At 38.9% G+C, this 26,544-nt stretch overlaps 1 protein-coding gene across 9 annotated transcripts in view; it reads right to left on the minus strand.

The window, feature by feature from the left end:
- The window catches only part of CCDC91 (coiled-coil domain containing 91), a 319,228-nt gene that overhangs the window by 42,061 nt on the left and 250,623 nt on the right, over positions 1-26,544 (minus strand). For 5 of the 9 annotated variants that reach the window (XM_043514931.1, XM_043514921.1, XM_043514923.1 and 2 more), the window contains exons 12-14: positions 13,959-14,072; positions 12,469-12,580; positions 9,801-12,360 (exon numbers count right to left, since the gene is read on the minus strand). In XM_043514931.1, the coding sequence (XP_043370866.1) occupies positions 12,281-12,360; positions 12,469-12,580; positions 13,959-14,072 (306 nt within the window). In that variant the 3' untranslated portion in view covers positions 9,801-12,280. Of the gene's footprint in view, positions 1-9,800; positions 12,361-12,468; positions 12,581-13,958; positions 14,073-26,544 lie in introns of those variants that run through there. The other 4 variants (XM_038373298.2, XM_038373267.2, XM_043514939.1 and 1 more) reach the window with 2 other exon arrangements.

A 26,544-nucleotide genomic window follows, 5' to 3' on the forward strand; every position in this document is an offset into this window, starting at 1 on the left:
TTAAAAAGCAGGCGTTCAACAAATTAAAAACTTAAGTTGTTTGTTTTAATCCAAAAACATTGATAGAAATGCTTAAAAATAACATTCTATTTTGGCAGCCTATATGACATGTAGAAGGCATACACTTTTAAAATGGCTTTTTACTTTTAAGTATCAGGTTGTAATTTCATAAACTATAATTAAAATGAATCCTTTATTAATGGACTAAAGGAATGAAGTTCATCTGTTTATTACTTTGCGATCAAATTGCACTGCATTTATTAAGAGTCTGATTCTCCAAGTGTACTGAAGCCAATGAGAGCTGAACCTTTTAGAATTAGATCACAGATTAACATTTAATTTATATCATCCTACTACTTTCTCCAAATCCCTTATTAAGCCTGTTAATGTAAAAGGATTGGATATACCCACAAGAAACAATTACAGTACAAGTTACTTTGCCAGTCAACAGCTAATGTTGTCAAGACCATATCTGGATGTAGAACAGTGAAGGATGGATTGACCAAGTATGTGGACCTTTGCTACTATCTGGTAGTTTTCTTTGGACATTATGTCTGAAATTTGTTATTTGCGACTGATGCAAACCAGTCAAACTAGGGTTATCCTAACTGGGAAGTTAACAGTGTGAACATCAGTGGGTTCAATCGACTATTTCCCAGATTGAATGATCATTTATGTGAATGATCTGGAGTAACAACAGGTGTGCTTCAGGAGTCCAGGACTGTATCCATACAGTATCTCCATAGAATATTGACTCCTTTGCAACTCAGTAAAGTTGAAACATTGAATTTCCTGCAGTTGCCACTTGGATCAACAGTGGATCTATTGCTCAACATCTCTGCCAAAAAAAAAACTTAGCAAGTCCCTGATTTTGGCAGGTCCCTTTGAAAATATCTTGTTGATGGCTGCCTGAAGCTTGTACCCCTGGTCTTATTCCTTTCTTGTGAGGCTGCCAGTTTGGTCTTTTGAGAGTTGATGATAAAACCATGTTTCTGGGAGTTTTACTGTTATCTCCATAGAGAGTTTTATTGGAATTTCTGGCAATTGATGTTCCAAACCAGATTTATCAAAAATAGTTATAACTCAACTCCTCTGTTGCAGACTATCTCTATCAAGGTGATAGGAACAGTTATTAATATCCCCGGCTACTGTTGACAGCCTAACAGGAGAACCTAATATCTGTCCATACTAAGAGGGTCCAAAACTAAATATGAAAAATGTCCATTTACTTTGCACGACAGGAATGTGAGACAATTCTTTAAGAGCTACATCCCCTTGGTGTATGCTGGATAGGGAGGATTCATCCTGAACTTTCAAAATCTAATAAATTTGTTGGGGAGCTTATTGTATAAAACCGCTCTTATTACTCCAGCTTGTTCAGGACCACAAAATACTACCTTTTGGGCTTTTGCCAATCCTGCTTCCATCAACCAATGAGAAGGGGCATCCCAGAGATTGGGATCACCAGGCATGCAGTCAAAGGAGAATTACATTTTTTGTATAATCTCAGTTTTATTCATTCTTGTTGCAGAGCCTGTAACCAAACTGCACACAGATCTGTGTCTGGCTTAAACACAAGACCAGAATTGAAAGCATTTGCCCATAAAGCTCAGCATACATTTTCTTTAGTTAGTTAGTTTCTTTAATTCACTACATTGTTACTTTTGATGTTCAACTAAATAGTCACCTCTGATTCTCAAGCTGTCCCCTGAACACTAATCCCTCTTCCCTCCAACAGCAGCAGCATGCAACATATATCAATTACATGTAAAAACATGTGCACAATTTATCTAACTGAATGTTTTTTCTGCTCAACTAAAATTAAGTTTTACAAAAACTCCATATGCATATCTTTATTTTGGGTTTAAAATATTACACTCAGTGAAGCCTTCTAATTAATACAGCAACAAGTACAGCATTGGCAGCATCAATGCGAGATAAAATTACACAACACAATCACTGTGTCTCAGCTCTGAACTGTGAAGATCACCTTAAAGGGAAAGAGGATAGTTTAGTCTCCAGGACTCATTCCATGCATGGTCCCTTTTACTGAGACTTTCTATCAGTATATCCATTTATAGTAGTAGGCACACATTCATGTTTCACCACTGCTACTCTAGGTTTATTGGAGGACCCTAGTGAGTTAATTAGCTGGAGCAAATTTAAATCTGTCTAGGAGATCCGAGTCCTAGAGCAGGTAGATACCAACCTGAGGCGCATTCAGTTCATAACAGTTTATCTTTAGAAGGGTAAATAGAACTCATAATTAAAGATAACTTAAGTCTTCCTTTTACAATTACATTTTCTATTTGCAGCTCCTCCTGGGGAAGACATTTATTCTTCCTTCTGGGCAAAGTCCTCTCACATACACAAAGCCCAACTGATCAGAGATTGTCAGAGATAATAAGCCAAAGTAGAAGTTCATATCCCCAAACTATAGACAGGTTAAGTAGCAACCATGCTACTGTGCGGCACCCTACATGCTCCGTACTCCTTTACAGACCACTGGACTCGTGTAGTAGTGCATCCTGTGTACTCTCCCTGCCTCAAACCTCTGTAAGTGCCAATTTAGACGGAGAGCCCCCTTCCACAATGGACAGTCACCCCGACACACAGGTTTACACCACTCACCTGTCAAGTTAAAAGTAATTTAATAAAAATATTTGGATTTTGTAATAAACATCAGCTTAGATGTTTTTAAAAAATATCTTAAGACAATATTTTTCACTACTTATGTACTTTGCCCAACATTTAAAAAACCCTTTACACCTTTCACTTTGCAAAAAAGGAGCAAACTCTAGCTTGTGTGGTTCCCCTCCAAGCCCATCTTGCTTCCACTTATACTCCTTTGCTGTTGGCCATATTAACTCAAATGATACCCCAGGCATCCAAAAGAAAGCAAATTGAGGCTGAATATGTGAGATATCTTCCGCAGCTGAATCAAGACATTCCTGCACCAGTAGTGATAAGATACATAGAAACAACATTCAAAGAAACAAACAAACCTACCTTTTCAGGAGTGAAAAAACTATTCAGGTGTATCAGTATAACCTTGATGTGGGGGTGAGGAGAATAGGTGGTCAGAATCTGAGTCCTGCACTTGATTGATTATCTTTATTAACATTATTGCTAAAATGTAGCTTAAAGAATTTTCTATTCAGGTACATTCTCTGAAAAGCAGCTTTGTCCATTTAATTGGACTCTAAGATTGGTAGGGATATAGGAGTTTAGTGAGTAGGGTCTGCTGATATTTCTAAGCTTCATTTTGACTATACTGAATACTTTTCATTGTTATGTTAGCACATAGTTCGAGTCCTGTAAAGCAAGAAAGTTACTAATAGTTCTTGGTTAAGAAGCGGATTATATACATACTTGCATTTTAAGCCTCAGGTAAGAGATTCAGAAACTGGCTAGCAAGCAGAAAGAATTTAGAACTCTCAGCATTTAACAGGTCATGTGACCCAAAACAGTTTGTAGAATGGTATAATCCCTAGTTGTCTCTTTCTTTTCAAATGAAAACTAGAAATATGACAAAATAACTTTCTATACAAAAGTACTCAAAATGGAAGAATATTTCATAAAATACAAGAGGATGAATATAATTTTCTCTGAATTACCCTTAGCAGAAGACATGACAGTGTCAGACATGTCCTCTCTGCTAACATATGTATCTATTTGTAACAAACCTGGAGAAAAATCATCAAGATTTCTCAGTTCTAAGAAGAAATAAAAATTATTGGTTTGATTCTCAACTACTCAAACAGAGCTCAGATGCAGTTCAGTGTGGTCGATGACAGAGACACGGTAGCGGGGTGCTTACCCGCTCCTGCCCTGTGGGGCTTAAAAGCCAGCCCTGGGAGAGAGCCAGGGCTGAGGGCAAGAAAAGCTAGGCTGATTGGGGAAATGGCCACAGCTGGGCCATGCCCCAATCAGGCCGCAGCTGGGCCTATAAAAGGGCTGCTAGGCTGAAGCTCAGCCAGAGTCTCTCTCTGCATTCAGAGAGGGAAGGGCCTGGCTGCAGGGACCTGAGGGAATATCTAGATTGGAGCAGGCCTGAGGGGGACAGGACAGGGGAACAGGAGAACTCCAGCCTGGAAACCCCCAGGCTGCAAGGCCTAGGTTAGGACCTATTAGGTACTGGAGTTGCAAGGGGGCAGCCCCCAGGTAGACAGAGGCAGCAGGTCCAAACCCCTTCGCCTGTGATGAGTGGCTGATAGCCCTGCTCCCTGGGCAGACTGCAGGTTAAGTGAGGACTGGCAGTAGCCAAGGCCAAGGTGAAGTGGGGATAGTGGGTGTGTGGGGGTTCCCCTGGGTGGGGAGACTCCGAGACTGAAGGGTTGCTGCAAAAGGGGCAGCACCCGAGACAAAAGGGCACCTGCAGAGATTCACTCTACGCATTGGAATTCTCCAAAGCAAATCCGTGGCAGCTTTAGTTTCACTTTATGCCTTCATAAGTCATACAAGGTAAACTTAGGGGATCAACGAATCCAACCCTACAGAGTCTTAATTCAGGCACTGATTTTTTTTTTCCCCCATTGAGTTTTTCACTGCTTTGGCTATATGTAAAACACATATAAGTAAGATCTATTGCTCTGACAGAAGATAAAGAGAAATCATAATATATATTGTATAAGCAGATACAATGGAAAAGACCCCTTCATAAAGAAGACTAAAAGTTTTTGCACTAAGAAATAATTTCAACAAGTGGAAATACTGTTCTGTGCTAAGTATTATGAAATCAACCTCTCAAATCCCACTGCAATTATTTACTCCATAGTACTGGAAAGAATTGTTTTAAAACACATGATGGGCCACATGTAAAAGTAAAAACAGAACCACAGGAATGGAGTAAAAATTAAGCACAAAGGGAAAGCACTTAGTGTATAAATGTCTTACACAGAATCATGTGTGAACAAGGATCCATAAATGTAAAAGAAAATAAAACAGGTAATTAAGTTATTTAAAATGTCAAATGTCCCCACATTCAAAGACCACAGATGAATATAATTAAAGATTTTAATAACTCCTGTAAAACAACAAGGAAAATTTAATTCAAATTCTCTGTTCCAGTATAACAACATTATGGGGCCAATCTTATTCTCACTGAGTCAATGGGAGCTTTGCCATTGACTTCACTGGGCAATGGATCAGGCTCCATATACAAAAAGGATAATAGAATCTCTTCAATGGTCACAGAACAAAGAATCTAGACAATTCCTCATGCACTGATAAAATACACCCATACTCCAAAGATAGTGGATTGTGCTTTTGACTGAATAACCAGAACCAACATATTAGAACTGATGACTCATTTACATTGGGTTACATTTACTGGTTGCCTTCAAAGGGGAAACTGGCCATGATGGCCCACTCCTGGTCTCCTCTCTCTTTGCACCAATCACACACACTGGTTGGCACTGCTCCTCCCTGTTTCCCAGGAGGGGAATCTTCAGAGATGGAGGTAGAGATCATATACCTCCTACACGAGCAGATACTGTCTCTCCAGTTATCCTTATCCTGCCGTGGACCCAAGCCAAGGCATCCCATCCCACCCTAGGACAATGGCAGATGGCAGTACAATGGTCATTTTGGAACCCCTGGGCCTTTCCAACAATGCAGCATCCGCAATCCAGAACTTCATGTTCTGTGGCATCTGAGTCCACAGCACTTCTATAGCTCAGCTCAGAGCAGGCTCTAGTACAGAGGCCGGTGCCGAATATCAAGAGCCTTCACTTTGAGACCCATCCAGTGCTGAGAAAGAAGAACAGTGCCCCCTACCAATACGGGCTTCCTCCTCTTCTTCTATTGAGGCTATCCCGGAAACAGAGAGATCACCGTCTCAGGATAAAGTGAATCAGGAGCGCCTCAAGACAGTAGTTCAAAACCTAAGGATCCAGGTTGAGGAAATCAGGGAGTCCTACCATGCCTTAATAGACATTCTAATGGCAACAGGCCCTTCAAGAAGGGCATAGCCCCTGAATGAGGCCATTATGGATCCTACCAATGAATTATGGCAAACCCCAGCATCCCTTCAGCTGCCGACAAAGAAAATTGAGAAGAAGTACTTTGTCCTGGCTAAGGGTTATGAATTGTGTTATACACATCCACCACCAGGATCTTTGATTGTGTCAGCAGTCAATGAGCAGAAATGACAGAGGTTACGAAGGCCAAAAGGCCAAGGATGCCAAAAAATTAGACCTTTTTGGTAGAAAGGTATACTCAATTGGTGGCCTCTAACTCAGGATTGTGAACCAGCAGGTGTTCCTGAGCAGGTATGATTTTAATTCTGGGGACTCCGTGCTGAAATTTAAGGAGCTGTTACCCCAAGAATCCAGAAGATAATTTGCAGCTCTCATGGAGGAAGGCAAATCAGTGGCGAAGGTGTCCCTGAAGTTAGCCTTGGGTGTGGAGGACTCTGCAGCTCAATCTATGGCCTCGACAGTGGCAAAGTGTAGAAGTTCATGGCTTCAATCCTACGCCTGTTGCATGAGGTCCAACAGATCTTGCAAGACATTCCTTTAGAGGGTACGCTGTTTTTTTCAGAGCGGACAGACTCCAAACTACACAGCCTGAAGGATTCAAGAGCCAACTGGGAGTCCCTAGGATTTTTTACATCGACACCCATGAGGACACATTATAAGCCTCAGCCGGCTACTCAATTCTTCATGCTGTCTGCCTGGCAGAACTACCACAGGAAAAGGAGCAGGGGCTTTAGGAGAAGACCTCTGCCCCGATCCTCATCTGCGTCCATGCCTGCCCCCCCCAGACACTCTGGTGGATCCAAGCAGACCTTTTGATAGGATGCTTGGAGACAATGTACCAGAACAGATTTTGGATCCAACCTCTCCAGTTTCTGTAGACCGTTTATCTCATTTCTATCAGGCGTGGTCCCATATTACAACAGACCATTGGGTGCGAAGCACAATAGCAGTGGGCTACACCCTTCAGCTCAGTTTTTCCCCTTCCTCCCACCCTCCCCCCATCCCTCTTCAGGGACTCTTCTCATGAGCAATTTCTAGCACAAGAGGTGCAGTGGTTCCTAAGGGTGGGAGCTCTGGAAGAGGTTCCACTGGAGTTAAGGGGACAAAGGTTCTACTCCCAATATTTCCTAATCCCGAAAGCCAACGGTGGTCTAAGACTGATTCTGGACCTGCGAAAGCACAACAGATACATGAAGAAGCAAGTTCCCCATGGTGTCCGTGGCTTCATTCATCCCCTCCCTGGATCCAGGGGACTGGTATGCTGCCCTCAATTTGAAGGTTGCTTTCTTCCATATCTCGATCTTTCAGGGACACAGAAGGTTGGGTTCATTGTGAACCATGTACACTACCAATTTGTGGTTCTCCTGTTCAGCCTGTCAGCAGCCCTTTGGGTGTTCACAAAGTGCATGGTAGTCATTACAGCCTTGTTGAGAAGGCAAGGGATTCAGATCTACCCTTACCTTGACGACTGGCTGGTCAGAAGTAGGACAAGGTCCAGGTAGAGTCCAATATAAAGCTAATCAAGTCAACATTCCAGGACTTCGGTCTGCTGATAAACGTGCAGAACCCTGCCCTCTCCCCAGTTCAAAGGATAGAGTTTATCGGGGCAATCCTCAACTGCATCCAAGCCAGAGCCCTCCTCCAGAAGCACAATTCCAAGCAATAGTGATGCTTATAGAGAACATTAGAGATCACCCCATCACGACAGTAAGGAACTGCTTGAAGCTCCTGCACTATGTGTGTCCTCATCCATCTATGAGGTTCATCATGCGAGACTGACTCAGACCTCTCCAGGCGCAGCTGCTATCTGTATTCTCATGAAACTGACACCATTTGGACACAGTTATCATGGTTCCCCTGTCAGTGATTGCCTTCCTCAATTGGTGGCTAGACCATTGAGGGTGTGCGAGGGAGTCTCATTCTCAAGACTCCAACCATCAGTGTCTTGTTACAGACACTTCACCAATAGTCTAGAGCCCCTGGAGCTGTCTCTTCCCCTCTGCCTGGGAAAGTGGGAGAGGAGATCCTGCTGCAGCCCCCTAAGTTTGGGGAGGTGTGTGTCAAGAAACCTAGGAGGAGCAGAGGTGAGGTGGGGTCTGAACTGATGGTGGGGTTTAGGGGGCTGCCAGATTTAGGGATGGGGAGAAGGGAGGCTACAAGAGGGAAGAATAAAACAAAAATGAATTATTTTAGCTATTTGGACCCACATCTGTGTCTAACAGGTAAAAAAGAACATCTATATGCTTGCTGTACCTAAGAGTACTTCTTTACTACTAAATTTTAGGATTGTTTTTATTGTGCATTATTTGTTTATTGTTTACTTGTTATACTGACATGTGATTAGTGCTATATGAATTTTTAATAAAATATTACCAGGCTAATCTACTTTTTAAAGGAATGGGCCCATTCATAATCAGGATATTCTAACTTAGAGCCATCAAATAAGACATTTTTAAAAATTGTAATTATTGTTTAAATTTAAGTCACTACTTAGATTAAAATTATAATTTATAATTCAACCACAAAAAAGGGGGACTTCTGCAGCAAGTGGCTTCCTTTTGTAATTCTGATTCTTTCTATAAAATTTAACTTTGAAAACAACTTTCCAGCACACTAGCCCATTACATTTTAATGTACAAAAGTTAGGGTTCTTTAGAATCTGGGTCCCAAAGCAGAAGATTAATTCTTGAGATTTAAGAAAAAAAACTTATTACACTTGGTTTTAGAAATAAATTCCTTGGATGTGAGCATTTGTTGCTTCTTGGATGCTTCCTTCCTTCTTCATAGCCTGCTCATGTGTAATGGTCTCATTTGCGGGATAGGTTTGAACACTTTATTCTAATCCAAGGCCATAGGGTCTTTATAAACCAAAAACTCTTCCTCCCTCAGGGATATGTCAGGGGATGTGGTCTTTCCTGTCTCCTCTTTCTGAAAGCCTCAAAGCTTGTGGTATCTTATTAATTTCAGCATGTTATGTGTGATATTACACTGGCTACACATATGAAAAGGAAGTTATTTTCAGGATTTTATTTTTTCATTTTTAAAGCAGTTAAAACTTGGTGTATTATAGGCACTTGGAAAGATTCTAGCTGATACAATTTTAAAAAGAGAAAGGTCTCTTTTTAAAAAGGGTGATTATATAGAGTAAGCTGAAAGTGAGCAAGGAGAGTTGTAACAGTTCCTAATATTGTATATTACTATACAAATTTAACATATACAGGATTCTTATTATTATTCTAAATTAGAACCAGATTTATGACTCTTCAATAAGTTGTAACATTTTGAAAATCATAACAAAAGACTACTTTTCTTTCAGGTTTTTCTGTCATACCTACTTTCTTTTCCTTTTTTGGTAATGAATATTATATTGGGATTTTCAAGAACTCTAGACAAGTTCTCACTGAGAATTAAGTGCAGAGTAAATTAAGCCTTCCTCAGTTTTACTTACTAGCAAAAATTATTTTGGAACATTCAAACTTCAAGTTGACACACAATTCTGGGCTGTTATTACTACCACTTTTTGAACCGACACAGAAACTTTTCCAAGAATGAGGATATCTGTAAACATTAGATTTTTTAGCTGCTTATCACAAACTACACAAGTTGATAAAATAGATATTCGAGACTAACAAATTTATTTGAGCATAAGCTTTCGTTGCTTATGGTTGCATCCGAGGAAGTGAGCTGTGGCTCACGAAAGCTTATGCTCAAATAAATTTGTTAGTCTCTAAGGTGCCACAAGTACTCCTTTTCTTTTTGCGAATACAGACTAACACGGCTGCTACTCTGAACCTGTCAGATATTAGACTGAAACAAAAATAAAAAAAATCATTTAATTAGTACGTCCAGCAGTGAGTTATAAATTACTTTGAACATTGGTTATACAGAACATTTATTGCAAGGAAAGAAATGTATTTTATACAATTTCAAAATAAACTGATGCTTCTGAACAAGATTCTGTTTATGGATCTTTTCCTAAAGCACTTAATCATTGCCAACCAAGTGGAAATACTGCTCTGCCCACGTCCCCTGCTTCGAAGGACTTTAAACATTTTTTTAAATAGAAAGGAAGTATACTCTTACACAGTGTATGCTACCCATTCGTGGGTGGAACCGGATCTTCCTCTGATATTCAAAGAAAAATGGGAATATGATCTCTCTGAACTTCAGCCAGTAAATGTAAGTAAAACCTGTGCTTTCTCTGAGGGTCCTTCTCAGAATCCCTCCCAAAGTTATTGCCATTAAGTATAGTTTATATTTCTCATTCTGACAGTTGCTCCAGCTTTGACCAGAGATCCGTTCGCACTGCCTCTGATATAGCCATCTCAAAAGCTACTTTTGCCAAATGATTTGGGGTTACACACATTTTCCAATTTGAATGGCAATGCAGACAGACTTCATAAATCTTGTACCAGGAATAGCTAGCTCTCCTTAGCTGTATCCTTTCTGTACAGGCATGTGAGGCAACTGATCAATAAGTAAAACAAAAAACCCACTTATATTCAGCATTTTAACATTCAAGACTGGAATTCATTATGGAATGAAGAGGAAACTCCTCTTACAAGATAAATTGAAGGAAAGATTGATTCTGTCAAGGATATAATTTTCATTGTCTCCTTCATAAGTATTTCAAGGATTAGACGCATTTGAATTTTCTTGTCTTATACTTAAAACTCTGCTTTGATTCAGAGACACTATTGTCCAGCTACTTTTAGTTTATATAATAAATGGCATCTCTCATGATTTCTTCTTTTTTCATCTAAATGTAATATGATGTGAAATTATATACAAAATGCGCATTACCATCTATAAACTATGTGTATATCTTTTATGCACTTAAAATGACTGCATTCTCTATGGTACATTATATATACATGGTAACACAATTACTAATGCATCATTATCAGCTATAGTTGCATCACAACTAATGTAAACTGACAATATATCAGGCTGAATAATTCCTAAAATGCACAAGAGAACCCGTTGTTCATAACTGTGTTCAGAGTACATATAATTAAATATCAGTGATAACCTAAAGTCAAAAATATTTCAACAAAATGATTTTCGATTTTTTGTAATAATGATGGATGGATGAATTAACTTTCTTTGTTTCTGTTCTACAATAGACTACTTTCTCAAGCACTGAAAAATACAAGGAAAGCATGTTTTTTGATGGAAGGAAGGAGTACACTGACAAAGGGAAGATAAGAAGACTCTCCATTTATCTCAATCACCTGGGATCCTAGGAAGATCTAGCAAACAAAGAAACTGAAAATAAGTAGAAGAATGCAAAAAGGACAAGAAAAGACAGAAAAACAATTATGCCCTGATTTACAGCCTTTGCAATCTCATTGTCTTAAATGGGGACAAACAATGTATACATAAGGGAGAATTTGGGCCAAGATTTTAATATGAATTTTATACTGTAAGTCTCACAAGAGGTGAGATAGCTTTATAGTAGTAAGACAATAAAACAATGGGAAGAGGTCTCCATGAAGCAACTATGTCTATACATTTTGGGGGGGGGGGGAAATCCATTCTTCTTATGCAAATGGAAATCCATCTATCAAGGAAAGAAATGGAGATGAGCTGCTCTAGATTTGCCAGACAAAAACATTCAAGGGATGTTAGTTTACCAAAACCTTCTCTTTATTCTAAATATCTTTTTATGATGTCCATTTTGCAGTGACTAGCTTCCAAATAAAAATGTAATAATACTTTTCACATGAAACTTTTAAATGACTTATGGAAAATAAAGTTCAGAAGGCAGTTTAGATCTTAAAAATGTGAAGAAAGGAAGAGTAATAAATGATGTTTGGAGTACACAGACTTTTGCAAATGTTATGGCTAACAGGCTGTTTTCTCAGGGTAGATTTTAAGTTTGATGTCTTCACTGTTCATAGCGAGTGCACAGTAAATGTTAACACAAGCAACAAATACTAAACTGACAATGGTTTACTATTGGGTCAACATCTTTTGAGCCTTTTGTAAAGGATGTAGTTAGTTGATTAATATTCTGTTTTTTGTGAAGTGGGAAAATTGCTGATACTATATGGATTCTTACACTATTTACTTGTAAACCTCAGTGTAAAAAAAAGATTTTAGTTCTGAATGAGCACAACACTATGATGGCTGATGAGAATTACATAGTGTTTACTTCTTGCAAAAGTACTGTAGCAGATCTTTTGCACAGATGTAGTGAACAGAATTTTTGGAATCCATTCAGGTAGCTGAGATGGTGCTTATGACTACGGGGGAAAGTTATTATTTTAAATATCTTCTTCTAAACAGCCAAGTCATCATCTTGAAGTTTTGACTGGATGGAGGAACGGTCTGATTTTTTTATTGCTTTTTGTATTTTCCAGATGGAAATGAAGATCTGTGGATGAACAATGAAAGCCATGGTACTCTTGGTGTCTAGGCAATTATTAGGATTATTTTGCTAGCCAAATACTTATCTCAATACTTTTAAAATAAACTAATGTACCTGTGAAAAAATAACTATTTTTGAAAAAGATGTGGGAAAATACACCTGCAAATGAGATGGAAATGGAGCCCTTGAGTCTCTTCATGTAGAACAGGGAAATATCATGAGAACTCTATAGAAGACATATGTAAGCTCTTTAGTAAACTTTCACTCTTGATCCACACTCAACTATTTTATGCAAATTTCTGAATTTTTCTGCTGGATACAGCTTTGACAACATTTGTTTTAGAGGGCCATATTTTCTACACTACCTGACAGTGAGGATTTTGTACTAGACAGATTAGTTGGTGGTCCAGGTAGTGTGTTTATCTGAGGTGTGAATTATTTTAACAGAGACTGATATTTTATGTGGTATCTTTTATTCCGTAATTGGCCCTTAGTGATTGATCAACTTAGTCAAGATACAGATAGGCTCAATCATGTTTTTCCCGGGCATCAGTCCACACCTTCCCTGTCAACAAACCCAATATTGCTAAAACTAACCTCCAGCCATAAGATAATGACAGAGAACTCATCCAGTATTGCTCTTGGACTGATCAGCAAGTAATACTCTTGAAGTTAAATGAATCTCTCTGAATTCCCACACTATTCCCAGCCTCTGCTGGCCAGGGAAGTAAGAGACCAAACACATGCTCTCTTTCACAAGACAATTTGACTTTGTTACCAGTTATGTTCAAGCACAAGGTTATATTTATATTTTCAGAGCTCTAAAATTACAGGGTTTGATTCAGGTGGAGCCTCAGATTATGCTAGGTCCCCAAATGGCTTGCAGATATCAAGCAAAACCCTAAAACTGGACTGTGCTGAGTAGAAAGGGGTGTGGCCAGAGGACATATTGTCTCTGGAAATCCAACAGTTAGCTTCTGCTGGCATGGTTCCTCTGAGCCAACACCACAACTCAAAACTGTCTTTCCTAACTGGTACCCCTGGGGGAGAGTGGTGGTGCAAATATTTGCCTGCCGCGGAAGTGAATTGAGTATATACCATTCCAGAATGGACTTCTGTCCAGTTGGGTCCTAATTTTGCTCCTATTGAAATCAATGGCAAACTCCCACTGACTTCAATAGGAGCAGACCTTTAAATGTTTGCAGTCTTGGTACATCAACTTTCTGAACAAGATAAAAATACCTTTTCAGAATGGTGTCCGACAATGTGAACATAATACCTGACATGTATTAGTGTGCACACAAGAGAATAAGTAACTCAACAGTTAGGGAGTGTGTTGCATACACAGTCTGCAAAACAATTTTATGTATAGAGATAAAATTGAATATGCTACACCTATTGGAAATTTTGCAGATGTGCATAATTGGATATAGTATTATGCTAGACAAATTACCCAAAGTAGATGTGCAAAATCAAAGGTATAAAAATTGAACTGAGAACATTACAATTTAAAACTGATTTTCATGCTTAATAAATTTAATTAATATAGTTCTAGCCACATGAATTTAAACCTTCAGCCACTATTATGCAAGAGTGACACTTACCCTCTTCTGTTCTTTGATATATTCCATCAATTCCTCTCTTGTTTTTTTCACAGCTTCTTCCACAGCCTTTTCACTTCGTTTTTGTTCTTCCATTATTGCTGCCTTAACAACTTCCTGTAACAGAAAAGTAAATCTGATAACTGTAAATTGTATACATGTACATTTTTATATTTCAAGTATTTTAGGGTCATAGGGAAAAGTCTCTCAGAATTCATCCCATTTTTTCTCCCAAAGAGTTTGTTAACTGACTGCACTCTTCCTACAATCATAGTTATCTCCAATATAAATATCTATACATATGTCTACCAATACCTTCAATATTCTAATCCCTACATTATGCAAAGGAGAGAGCTAGAACTAATCTAAAGCTGCATTTGTAGAAGTAAGTTTCTCACCTGTCAGCAGAAGGAAAGTATAATGAAGCAATTTTCAAGCATTAAATTTCAACAACAGATAGGAATAACACTGCTTCCTACTGAGGTCAATTAAGGTATGGCTACATTGCAGTTAAACACCGTCAGCTGGCCCATGTCAGCTGACTCACGCTTGTGGGGCTCAGGCTGCAGGGCTATAAAGATGCAGTGGAGACATCTGGGCTTGGGCTGAAGTCTGGGCTCTGGTACCCAGAACTTAGAACTAGGGATGTTCCGACACAATCATGTGTATAAGCCCCAAAATCAGGAACTAGCTTCCAAGACCTGTGGTGTCCTAGAGTATTCGAGGAGATTGCAAAGGAAGAAGAAATAGAACTGAAGTTGGGTTTGCGGGAAAACTGTAGGACTCTGGATCAATTCTGATACACCACTGCAAATATACTACTTTGGATAAAGCCATGGACAGCCTTTTCAGACACATCTTTCCTTTCTAATACATCTTCTGTGTACAGATTACAGGCTTAGGCAGCAGTACATTAGGCCAAGTTTTCTCTCTCTCCACTCAAAACACACAGGCTACATCCCAACCCAATGGAGCCAATCATAAAATTTCTAATAGTGAAACTCAGTCGGACAGCAGTTCAGGAGCACAAGGATGTACTGTATAGTAGCTTGTATATGGAGAAGAAAGAAATGCTAGAAAAAGAGTAATTTTGAATTTACACTTTTCGACCTAATTACCAAACTATACAATAAGGTTCACTAGATGTAATGTTGAACTATGTTTTAGGATTTGGAACAAACTAAATACCTAGTACTGTGCATTTGTTAAGCAACTGGCCAGACAAAGCTACAGATAAACTCACAGTATATTATCCACTGAACACAAGCATGTTATAAAAAATTATGGACTAGGTTCAACCAGATTTTAAGCCAGCTTCAAGCAGTGTAAGGCCTGGGTATAGGGCCCTTGAAGACAGAAGTCCATCTTGAGGAGTGTGCATTGGTCAGAAGCAGCTTTACATGTCATCACAGCTCAAAAACTGGATAGCGCACCCTGTGAAAAGGAGGTCTCGGAAGAGAGAGACATAGGACTCTCTCCATGAATTAAAGATATCCTCTCCTATGTCCTTCCTGGCAAAAACCCAAAAGCAAAGGGCAACAGAAATACCACCTGTGCTCCTGTGAATTTCTACTTAGGCACAAGGGAGCTAGTTGGAACAGGAAGGTGTAATTTGATCCCTAAGAACAACCTTGGTGAATCTGACCCTATTTTGTATTTTATTCTAAAGAACCCAGTAATGTAAGGAGCAAACTATTTCACAAACTTCTTACAGGACATCCCTTAAAAAAAGAGAATACAAAAATGAGTGTACTAACAAGACAGCTGGTTGAAAATATTGCTTTTCCTCTGAAAAATGTTGACTTTTTCTAAAGAAGAAAAAAACCCCAAACTACTCCCCCACCTTCACCCTCTTCAAATAAAAATAAACAAAAAAACCCCCCACACCAAAATTTTTGGGTTGAAAACCAAAAATTTTGATTCAGAAATGCCACTAACAAATTGAGCATAAGCTTTCTTCCGATGCATCCGATGAAGTGAGCTGTAGCTCACGAAAGTTTATGCTCAAATAAATTTGTTAGTCTCTAAGGTGCCACAAGTACTCCTTTTCTTTTTGCGAATATAGACTAACACGGCTGCTACTCTGAAACCTGTCAGAAATGCCACTGTAGTACCTAATGAGAGCTGTAGTTTGGGTGCCTTATTCCTCCATTCTCTTCTATGGGCTAGCCTTCCTGGCCAGACTACATCTCCCATGAAGCACCTAAACAAAAGTCTGGATATTCAAATCTGCTAAGCACCCAGAAGCTCCCAATGAAAACAAAGGAAAATGCAAGTGCCTGCACTTTTGAAAAACAGACCACTTAATTAGGTGCCTAAATATGAATTTAGGAGCCTTTTATGCATTTATTTTTGAAAATCTTGGCTGGTCTCTCTCTCTGCACATGGACACAGACACAACAGAGTGAAAGTCAATCAGAGTTAGGCATCTAACTGCTACTTCTTCCTTTGAAAATTTTCCCCATTATAATCCATGCAGTGCATTTGAAGACAAATGTAAAGTTACAAGTGCGGAAGTTCTAAGTGGAAGCTGAAAAGTCATTTCTGTACCTACCTATTAATGTTATTTTGAGACCTTGAAATTACCTCATTCTGTGAACTCAATTTCATATTAACTGCCATATGGACATTATCCCTTTAGCTGCTCTGTTGTATTTGCCTTGAAATTCTGCTAGCAAATATAACAGTGAATTATTTAAAATAATCTTATGGGAGAAGAAAAAATATGAAAAAATGTATCCTGAGACACAGCTTCATAGTGCCCATTTATTTTAGGTTACTGGATAATGCATAGCAAGGGGCAGTGCTTGATTTTGGTGGAGAATCACAATCACTTAGTGTTGCTGAGGGCATGCATGCAAAAAAACGTTAGGATAATATTTAGTTTTGTGGGGACTTCCCAAGGCTGTTGAAGTAGCTACAGTAATGCTTTATATATAAGCGTTATATTTTAAAGTTACTTCTAAAATAATCTGAGAAATTTGTTATTTTAAAATATAAACCTGAGGAGCAAACCAATTAGTTTTTCAGACTAAAAAGTTATGAATTATTTTCTGTTACTTCTCTTGCCATTCCTACTCTGATCATGAACGACAAAGTCAGAGCATTCATGGCACCCATTCAACAGATTCAATATGTATTGTGCAATTTGCTTGCACAAGCAAAAATAATCTAGAAGTAAAGAACCCATGTGTCACTTCTATCAGAAAAGAATCACAAATAGGTAACTAATTATTTTTCAGATGAAGTTATCCATGGTTTCTGGACTCATGTTACAATGGATGTATTCACCTGGCTCTCAAATCAATTTAAGATTGACTTGCAATTAGGCTTCATTTGTAGCTACAGACACATTTCAGCATGCCATCTACTCAGGGAAACTGACTCGGAGGATCCTAAGATCAATGACAGTTTCCCTTTTTGGTTGGCTCTATGTACAAAGAGCTAGATTCAAAGGAAAACTAACTATATTCTGTGTTTATAGTTTCAGCAAGTGCAGAAGCTCTTTACGCACAGAGTTGGCTGAAAGGGAAACCGACTAGAATCACACCATTCTAGTCGTTTTCCCTTTGCAGCTGACTCACTGGAGCACTGTTTCAGTTACTGTGGCTGGCAGGACCAAATAAGTGCAATCTGAAATTACTGAGAGGTCTGCATTAATACCTCCAAGCAGCAGAGAATCTGGGAGAGAGAAGCAGAGAAAGGCTGAGAGAGAAGGAACGTGAAGGCAGAAACAGTGATGGTCCTAATGGTGATTCACGCAATATTTTCCACTGAGTGATGATAAATGCAACCGTTTAACCTTACTAACTACAACATAAAATCATTACACAAGGGCTATACTCTACCCTTGAACTTGGCTATATTTTACACTGAACATGGGAGGTCCACGGTAAACAGAGGCCTCTTATTTTGAAGACTAATTAAAAATGTAATTCAGCCTTCATCACAAAATGAGTTGGACACACCTGCAGTAATGCTTAATTTGTAGTAGACTTTTTTTATAACCTCATACAAATGTAATGATAGTGAAAGGTGCCAGATTGAGTGTGCTGGAGACAAAAGTTCTCTATTTAGCCACAAAACAGGCACAGTATCACAGTAGTAGTGACAATATCCCCACACTGTCTTGTCAGTGTGTCTGAACCCTGTTCTGGAAGGATCAACTAAAAGGATGACTGGGCAATTCAGATATCTTTGCTTCTCTTCTATTATTGTAATTGGATTTAAGTATCGGAGAGATGTCTCGTCTGAATCCTCTCTCCACTGTAAAATCTCTGATACCATTCAAGGTAGAAAAATACTCATGGCAGATATATTCAGAAAGCCATTCAAATAGGTCCCGATATAGAAAAGTATTTTAAGCACATGCTTAACTTCATCTCTACTGAGGAAAGCTCTGAGGCACGTACTTAAATCCCATCTTGACTTGAATGGGCTTTAAACGTGTTTAAGTGCTTCTCTGCATCAAGGAGATGGAAACAATGGGAAACCACCAATTCTGAAAGTGATAAATTAGGACTCTTAAATCGATTTGCTAAACTCACGTTGTATTTTAATCGAAAGACTAGAAAACCACTGAAGAACCTAAAGTTAGTTATTGTTTCACCACTCCTATTTTTTGTAATATAGAATAAACATGCTATTGAACTAAACTGTTTATGAGAAACAAAAATATGAAGCAACCCACCATTTGCCTGTGGCTTATAAGACCCAACATCTCGATTGCATATGAGAAATAAATATAACTTTATTTCTTGTCTTGGTGAGATATATGGCCATTATCTCATTACAGACTAAACAATAGATCTTTCCTCCAGAAAAATAAATCTATTTTGAAATGGAATGGGTGATATACTGGAATGTTGCATCTATATCCCAGAAGTTCTGACAATCTAAGTTATTCAAAGTTAAGAAAAACTCCATCCTTCTTCTGGAAATCATTCAAGATGTAAATATTTTTTCCCTTTTCACAATTGTACAGAATTATGTTTCTAAAATTAGAATCAAATAAGGCCAGAGGGAACACCACTAACTGGTGTGCTGAATATTGTCAGGCAAAAAAGAAAAAAAACAGAACACTTTATTGTAGTACTTAAAATGTGTTCATTTAAAGCATACTGGTCATTCATATACGAATGAAGACAAAAGAATCAATATAAGGAGCGATAATCCAGTTCTAAAGCTTTTTGTGAGCTCTGTTCATGGCCAGCTCTAAACATTTGCTTGCTTTGTTTGACTATAAATTTAAGCAAGTGTTTTGTAATGCTATTAACATTTTTCAACTATACAGTGATCTTTTCTTTAAGAACAGTATCTCACACTTTCTGACAAAGTCTCAAAGCCCTAAAATTCCAACTGTCCTGCAGGAAATATTTTTTAAGGGAACTCCATGCTTTTAAATGGAGTTCACCCTGTTGGACAGGTGGAATTTTAAGACTCCAAGAGCACAAGATATTAAACAGAATTATATCATACCGCATCCTCAAATATAGTGGGACTAGCACGCCTCCATAATGTAAAATATTGACGAAGCAAAAAATTGTGTGTTCTTGGGCCAAATCCTGATTCTATTAAACATCAATGGGAGTTTTCCCAGGATATTCTTTTCCTCTCTCCTGTAAGCAAATTAGTTACTTCTCATTAAACACCACCAAGTAAGCTTTGCAAAATGATGCCATTTTTATTTTCCACATAGCAGAAGTAGCAGAAAAACTTCATAATCACAGAGCCTACCTCCACAATCTTCTCAGTTCTGGAGCCTAGGAAATATGAACATCTTAGTTGTGAAGGCTGATTACTATTTTATTCTATTTTAATTTAGTTTACCAGGGAGCAAACCCTGAGACAAAGGTCTCTTTGACTAGAGAGCCCTGGCAAGGCTAACCACAGATGTAGCAGAAAGTTACACATTATAGAAATATGCTGCTCACATAACTATATTCACATGCCAATTTAATTTGTGAAAAAGACCAAAATACCATGTTTGGTATTATAATGGAAAGAAAGCTGATCAAACTCCATAATAAATTCCTTAAAACAGAACACAGATGTGGCAAGGCAGCATTGTCCTGAAGATGCAAAAAATGTTGCATTGATCAATTGTTTGCAAACACTAAAGGATGTACAGAACACTCCATTCAAGAATGAACTTAAGTATCTTGGTGCCATGTAATTGCAAACTTTGAAAAGCAAGCTAGGCAAGTAAAGGATGAAGTCATAGACCAATGAAATTCTATCATGTTTCTATAGAGTTCACACACATTAACACAAACAACTGAGAACTGTATTTATGAAAAGCTATTTTTGTAAAATTATGATCACAACAGAAAAAAAAGTAGGGTGAGGAACCGTTTTGCACTGTCACTGAAAAAAACATTAAGAACTGTATTAATTTTCTTTACCTTGTATAAGAAAGAAAGGAAGAAAGAAAGAATAAATATTGGCAAAGTTAAGTGGTGTAATATCCCACTTATATGGGGAGGATTTAAGTATGTAACTCAATTAATGCCATAGCATAGCCATGCTGGAGTTTTACTCTGCATTGACAAGACTTTGAACACTGCTCAATTCCCCCCTCCCCCCCCCAGCAAAGGGCTGCTGGTAAAACAAACAGGGCTTTGGAGCAGAGCCCAGAGCTGGAGTGTGGAGCAGCAGAGCTGCAGGTTTTTTCCTGGAGCTGGAGCGGAGCTGGAGCACAGCTCCAAAGCCCTGAAAACAAACATTATTTCCTAGCTTTGTATATTCATATCTGATATGCCCCAACAAAACAAAAAATTACAAATTATTTTCCACTGTTCATTTACATGCTTTTAAAGGCTTTAGTTTCCTTATTTTTAAATATGAATTTCCCCCCTCTAATCCTCTATGGTAGTTACATAGAAGCAAGGTAAAGTTTTTTGTAAATTTCCATCTGTATGTGCGTCTTTAAATGGGACCCGATAGTAGCTCTTCAATTCCAAAGGGTCCTCAGCTGTCCTAGCAACTTCTGAAATGTAAGTCTTAGGAAGTCAGAAGTATACCTGGCCCCTCTGCCTCAACTTACAATGTACAGCTTAGGTTTTCTACAGACACCCTGGAGCCCACTGGCTCACAATGTTCTGCAGCACTCAAAGGTGGCTGGTTCTTCCAAGAGACTTCTACCTTGTAGAGCTACAGGTCTTTCATTCATTTCCATTCATCGTAAGTTTATTTTTGCCTCTAAACAGACTTCAAATAATGTGCACAATGGACTACACAAACTCTAATAAAACACAAAATGTTACACCAAAATGATAATAAAAGCAATTTTGTACATGTGTTTTTTTAGCTTTTTAAAATAGCCTTTGCCATAGATTTTAACATTATGAAAGTTTACAATTTTTCTTTTTAAGGCAGAGGACCCTGAGTACAAATTTTAAAAATTTAAATTTGTAAGCATCCATAATTTATACTTGTTTTGTTAACTGCCTTCCAGTTATCCAATGAAAGTACTTGTGTACACTGAAAGTAATAATATAAACATTCTCCTTTACAGAATTATAAAGGGACCTAAGATAGGACTCTTCATGGAACTCTAGCTAGAACCTTAACTACGATGGAGTTAATTATCCAAGGTAAAATTTAATGACATGAAAACAGCACGACCCTTCATGCTCTGCGCTGACTCTAATGTCACAGTGTGGTCATCTAGCCATCAAGTGTGATACCTTGGCACACTTCTGTGTACTTTGACTTACAGGCAGCACTTTGATTCTTAATTGGGTTTCATTCAGTGAGTCCCATTTACCAGATTTATGGTCCTGTTTTACAGTTTTTCTTTCTTATCAGAAGACCAACTGTATCAGGTACTTTCCAAAGAACTGTCCTTAAAACATGGCCCTAACTTCACAAAATTTTGAATTTATAGTTTTCAATTAAACTTAAAGAATCTCACCTCCTTTCCCCCTGCTGCTGGTGATGGCTTATCTTTAGTGATCACTCTCCTTACAGTGTGTATGATAAACCCATTGTTTCATGTTCTCTGTGTGTGTATATCAATCTCCCCTCTGTATTTTCCACCAAATGCATCCGATGAAGTGAGCTGTAGCTCACGAAAGCTTATGCTCTAATAAATGTGTTAGTCTCTAAGGTGCCACAAATACTCCTTTTCTTTTTACCTCTAAATTTAGTGTTCTGAGACACTCCAGACAAGGAATACCAGAACACACTCAATTTCCTAACCAGTATTATGCTGCAGAAGACTGTCATTAGCAGTTTGGAGAGAGAGATAACTGATTTCATCTGGGTAGTCTACATGCTCATGATTTGCACTGGAAAAGGTGAATCTTCTTGTAGCCTAATCTAGATTGTCAGGAGATAGTTTTGCTGTACTGTCAGAGGTGAGAGATGTAGCCTGTTTCATCTCTCCATTCATTCTTCAGCAAACTGCAAGAGGTCAGAGGTTCTCCAAAGACACCTATGCCAGAGTAATAGGCTTCAATGAGACAGCTTGCACTGCTAGTGAGGTCCTGCTTGATGGAAGTGCCATGCTAGGTAACAGGGGGAGGAAAAGAATAAAATAGTGGATAGGCATTGGGAGTTGAGGCCTTTATATCAGAGAATTACAATGCTTCCTGAAAATAAGGTTCACTTTGAGGTGCCAACAGTAAGGAAGTAAACCTACCTCTCTGAATTTTTTTTTACTATTTCAATTGAAAATCCATTACAATCTACATATCACGCAGACTATGCTGAGAGATTGTGCCACACACTCTCAAAGAAACTGCGAAACCACCTGGTCAACATCCTATACAGCAAACAAGGAAAGATTAAGAATGAGCTCTCAAAACTGGATACTCTTTAAAAAAAAACCAAAAAAAAACCAAAAAAAAACCCAACCTTCCACACAAACTTCCTTATGGATAGATTTTACAAAAACTAGACAAGCCATTTACAACACAAACTTTGCTTCTCTATAAAGGAAAAAGGACACTAAACTATCTAAACTGCTGCATGCCACAAGGAGCCACAACGGTAGTTCCCTTAACCCATCCAACAATATTGTTAATCTTTGCAGCTATACTCTTAGCCCGGCAGAAGAGTCTGTCCTATCTCAGGGCCTCTCCTTTTGTCTCTCCAGGCCCATGGACATGATACAGTTCTGTGGTGACCTAGAATCCTACTTTTGATGTCTCTGACTCAAAGAATATTTCCAATACGCCTCTGAACAACATACTAACCCACAGAATCCTTCCTACCAACACTACAAAAAGAAGCATTCTGTGTGGACTCCTCCTGATGGTTGAAACAATAGACTGGACTTCTACATAGATTGCTTCCGTCAATATGCGTGGGCTGAAATTATGGAAAAGCAGCATCACTTCCCCTATAACCTTAGCCATGCTGAACACAATGCCATAAACAGCCTCAGGTACACCTCTGACATCATAATCAAAGAGGCTGACAAAGGAGGTGCTGTCGTCATCATGAATAAATTGGAATATGAACAAGAGGCTGCTAGGCAGCTCTCTAACTACGCATTCTACAGGCCATTATCCTCTGATCCCACTGTGGATTACCAAAAGAAACTACACCATCTGCTCAAGAAACTTGCTGAAAAAGCACAGGAACAGATCTGTGCAGACACATGCCTAGAACCCCGACCAGGGATATTCTATCTGTTACCCAAGATCCATAAACCTGGAAATCCTGGACGCCCCATCATCTCAGGCATTGGCACCATAACTGCAGGATTGTCTGGCTATGTGGACTCTCTCCTCAGGACCTACGCTACCAGTACTCCTAGCTATCCTTGAGACACCACTGACTTCCAGAGGAAACAATAATCCATCGATGATCTTCCAGAAAATACTATCCTGGCCACTATGGATGTAGAAGCCCTCTACACCAACATTCACACAAAGATGGACTACAAGCCGTCAGGAACAGTATCCCCGATAATGTCATGGCAACCCTGGTGGCTGACCTTTGTGACTTTGTCCTCACCCATAACTATTTCACATTTGGGGACAAAATATACCTTCAAGTCAGTGGCACTGCAATGGGTACCCGCATGGCCCCACAGTATGCCAACATTTTTATGGCTGACTTAGAACAACGCTTCCTTAGCTCTTGTCCCCTAACGCCCCTACTCTACTTGCTCTACATTGATGACATCATCATCATCTGTACCCATGGAAAAGAAGCCCTTGAGGAATTCCACCATGATTTCAACAATTTCCACCCCAGCATCAATCGCAGCCTAGACCAATCCACACAAGCGATCCATTTCCTGGACACTACTGTGCTAATAAGCAATGGTCACAAACACCACACTATACCAGAAACCTACTGACCGCTATACTTACCTACATGCCTCCAACTTCCATCCAGGATACAACACACGATCCACTGTCTACAGCCAAGCTCTAAGATACAACCACATTTTCTCCAATCTCTCAGACAGAGACAAACACCTACAAGATCTCTATCGAGCATTCTTAAAACTACAGTTCCCACCTGCTGAAGTGAAAAAACAGACTGACAGAGCCAGAAGAGTACCCAGAAGTCACCTTCTACAGGACAGGCCCAACAAAGAAAATAACAGAACACCACTAGCTGTCACCTTCAGCCTCCAACTAAAACCTCTCCAGCAATTTACAACCTATCCTGAAAAATGATCCCTCACTCTCACAGATGTTGGGAGACAGACCAGTCCTCGCTTACAGACAGCCCCCCAGTCTGAAGCAAATACTCACCAGCAACCACACACCACACAACAAAAACACTAACCCAGGAACCTATCCTTGCAAGAAAGCCCAATGCCAACTCTGTCCACATATTTATTCAAGTGACACCATCATAGGACCTAATCACATTAGCCATGCCATCAGGGGCTCATTCACCTGCACATCTACCAATGTGATATATGCCATCATGTGCCAGCAATGCCCCTCTGCTATGTACATTGGTCAAACTGGACAGTCTCTACGTAAAAGAATAAATGGACACACATCTGACATCAGGAATCATAACATTCAAAAACCGGTAGGAGAACACTTCAACCTCTCTGGCCACTCAGTAAAAGATTTAAGGGTGGCAATTTTGCAACGGGAAAGCTTCATAAACAGACTCCAACGAGAAACTGCTGAGCTTGAATTAATCCGCAAACTAGATATCATTAACTTGGGTTTGAATGGAGACTGGGAGTGGCTGGGTCATTACACATATTGAATCTATTTCCCTATGTTAAGTATCCTCACACCTTCTTGTCAACTGCCCATTCTGCATGTAACAATGTCCTTTGATTACTCATGAAAACACTATCCTCTCTTCAAGACCAACTTCAGCCACAGTGTTTACAGTAAATTGCCAACTGATAATGGTTTGGATGAAGACTGGAAGGGACTTGTGATATTAAGGTGTTTATATCCTTGTGTATAAAAAAATCAATCAAACTTTAGCTGCGTGTATGTCTTATGTCAGAACATGCTTTTATCTTCCCCCCACAAATCTCCCTCTTTACCCCTTGCTAATGTTTGCTATACTCTCTATTAGACTTAGTCCTAAATTAGATTGTGAGCTCACTGCTGTAAGACCTGTCCCCTCTTCTGTGTCTAGTTAAATAGGGACCTAGTTCTGCTGAGGCCCCAGGTTTTGATGTAATAAAAATAAAATTATTATTTGAGAAAATTGACAAGGCAAACAAAGTCTGAGGAAGAAATGAGCCACAGGTTGCATCTGAAAGGAGCAATTTCTCCTTACAGTCATCATCAGGGATATCAGTTGAGGGGAAAAAAAGACTCAGCCATGAACAGAAGGTAGCCCCATTTATAGGGAAGTGCTACTGAAAATTTCTGACCATTACGATCTCAGAAAACATTTACTCGACATCATTTAAAAGGCTAAGATTGACAAACCCAATTCCAGTGAAGCATTAAGCCATTTTCAAACAGAAATAAGGAGAATTCTGGATAATTAAATTACAAACAAATACACGCGCGCACACAGGACAGAAGGCAAAACATGCTGTATTTTATTGATTGGAACATTCTGGCTAATAAACTAAAATGAAAAACAAACCATACCATACTTTGCAACTTCACAGGAAAATTCTTTGTTTCCCTGAAAGGATCAGGTGGCAATAGTAAATTTTATCTTAAAAAAAAAAATACAATCACTGACTGTAATGTTTGTGGTTATTCAGAAAAAGTAATTCTCAAATTATAATATCTGTGGTGGTAAACTACTACAAAGTGCTTCCAAGATCAGACATGGTTAAAGCCTGTATGCAATGGAGTACTACTTTTCCATGACTTTGCCAGTACAGCAAAAATAAACTTATCTAGTGTCAAGGTTCCTTCCCCACTCTGAACTCTAGGGTACATATGTGGGGACCTGCATGAAAAACTCCCTAAGCTTATTTTTACCAGCTTAGGTTAAAACTTCCGCAAGGTATAAACTATTTTACCTTTTGTCCCTGGACTTTATTGCTGCCACCACCAAGCATCTAACAAAATATAACAGGGAAAGAGCCCACTTGGAAATTTCTTTCTCCCCCAAATCCCCACAAGCCCTTTCCTGGGGAAGGCTTGATAAAAATCCTCACCAATTTACATAGGTGAACACA

The sequence above is a fragment of the Dermochelys coriacea genome, chromosome 1 (assembly GCF_009764565.3).
Source record: "Dermochelys coriacea isolate rDerCor1 chromosome 1, rDerCor1.pri.v4, whole genome shotgun sequence".
NCBI lineage: Eukaryota > Metazoa > Chordata > Testudines > Dermochelyidae > Dermochelys > Dermochelys coriacea.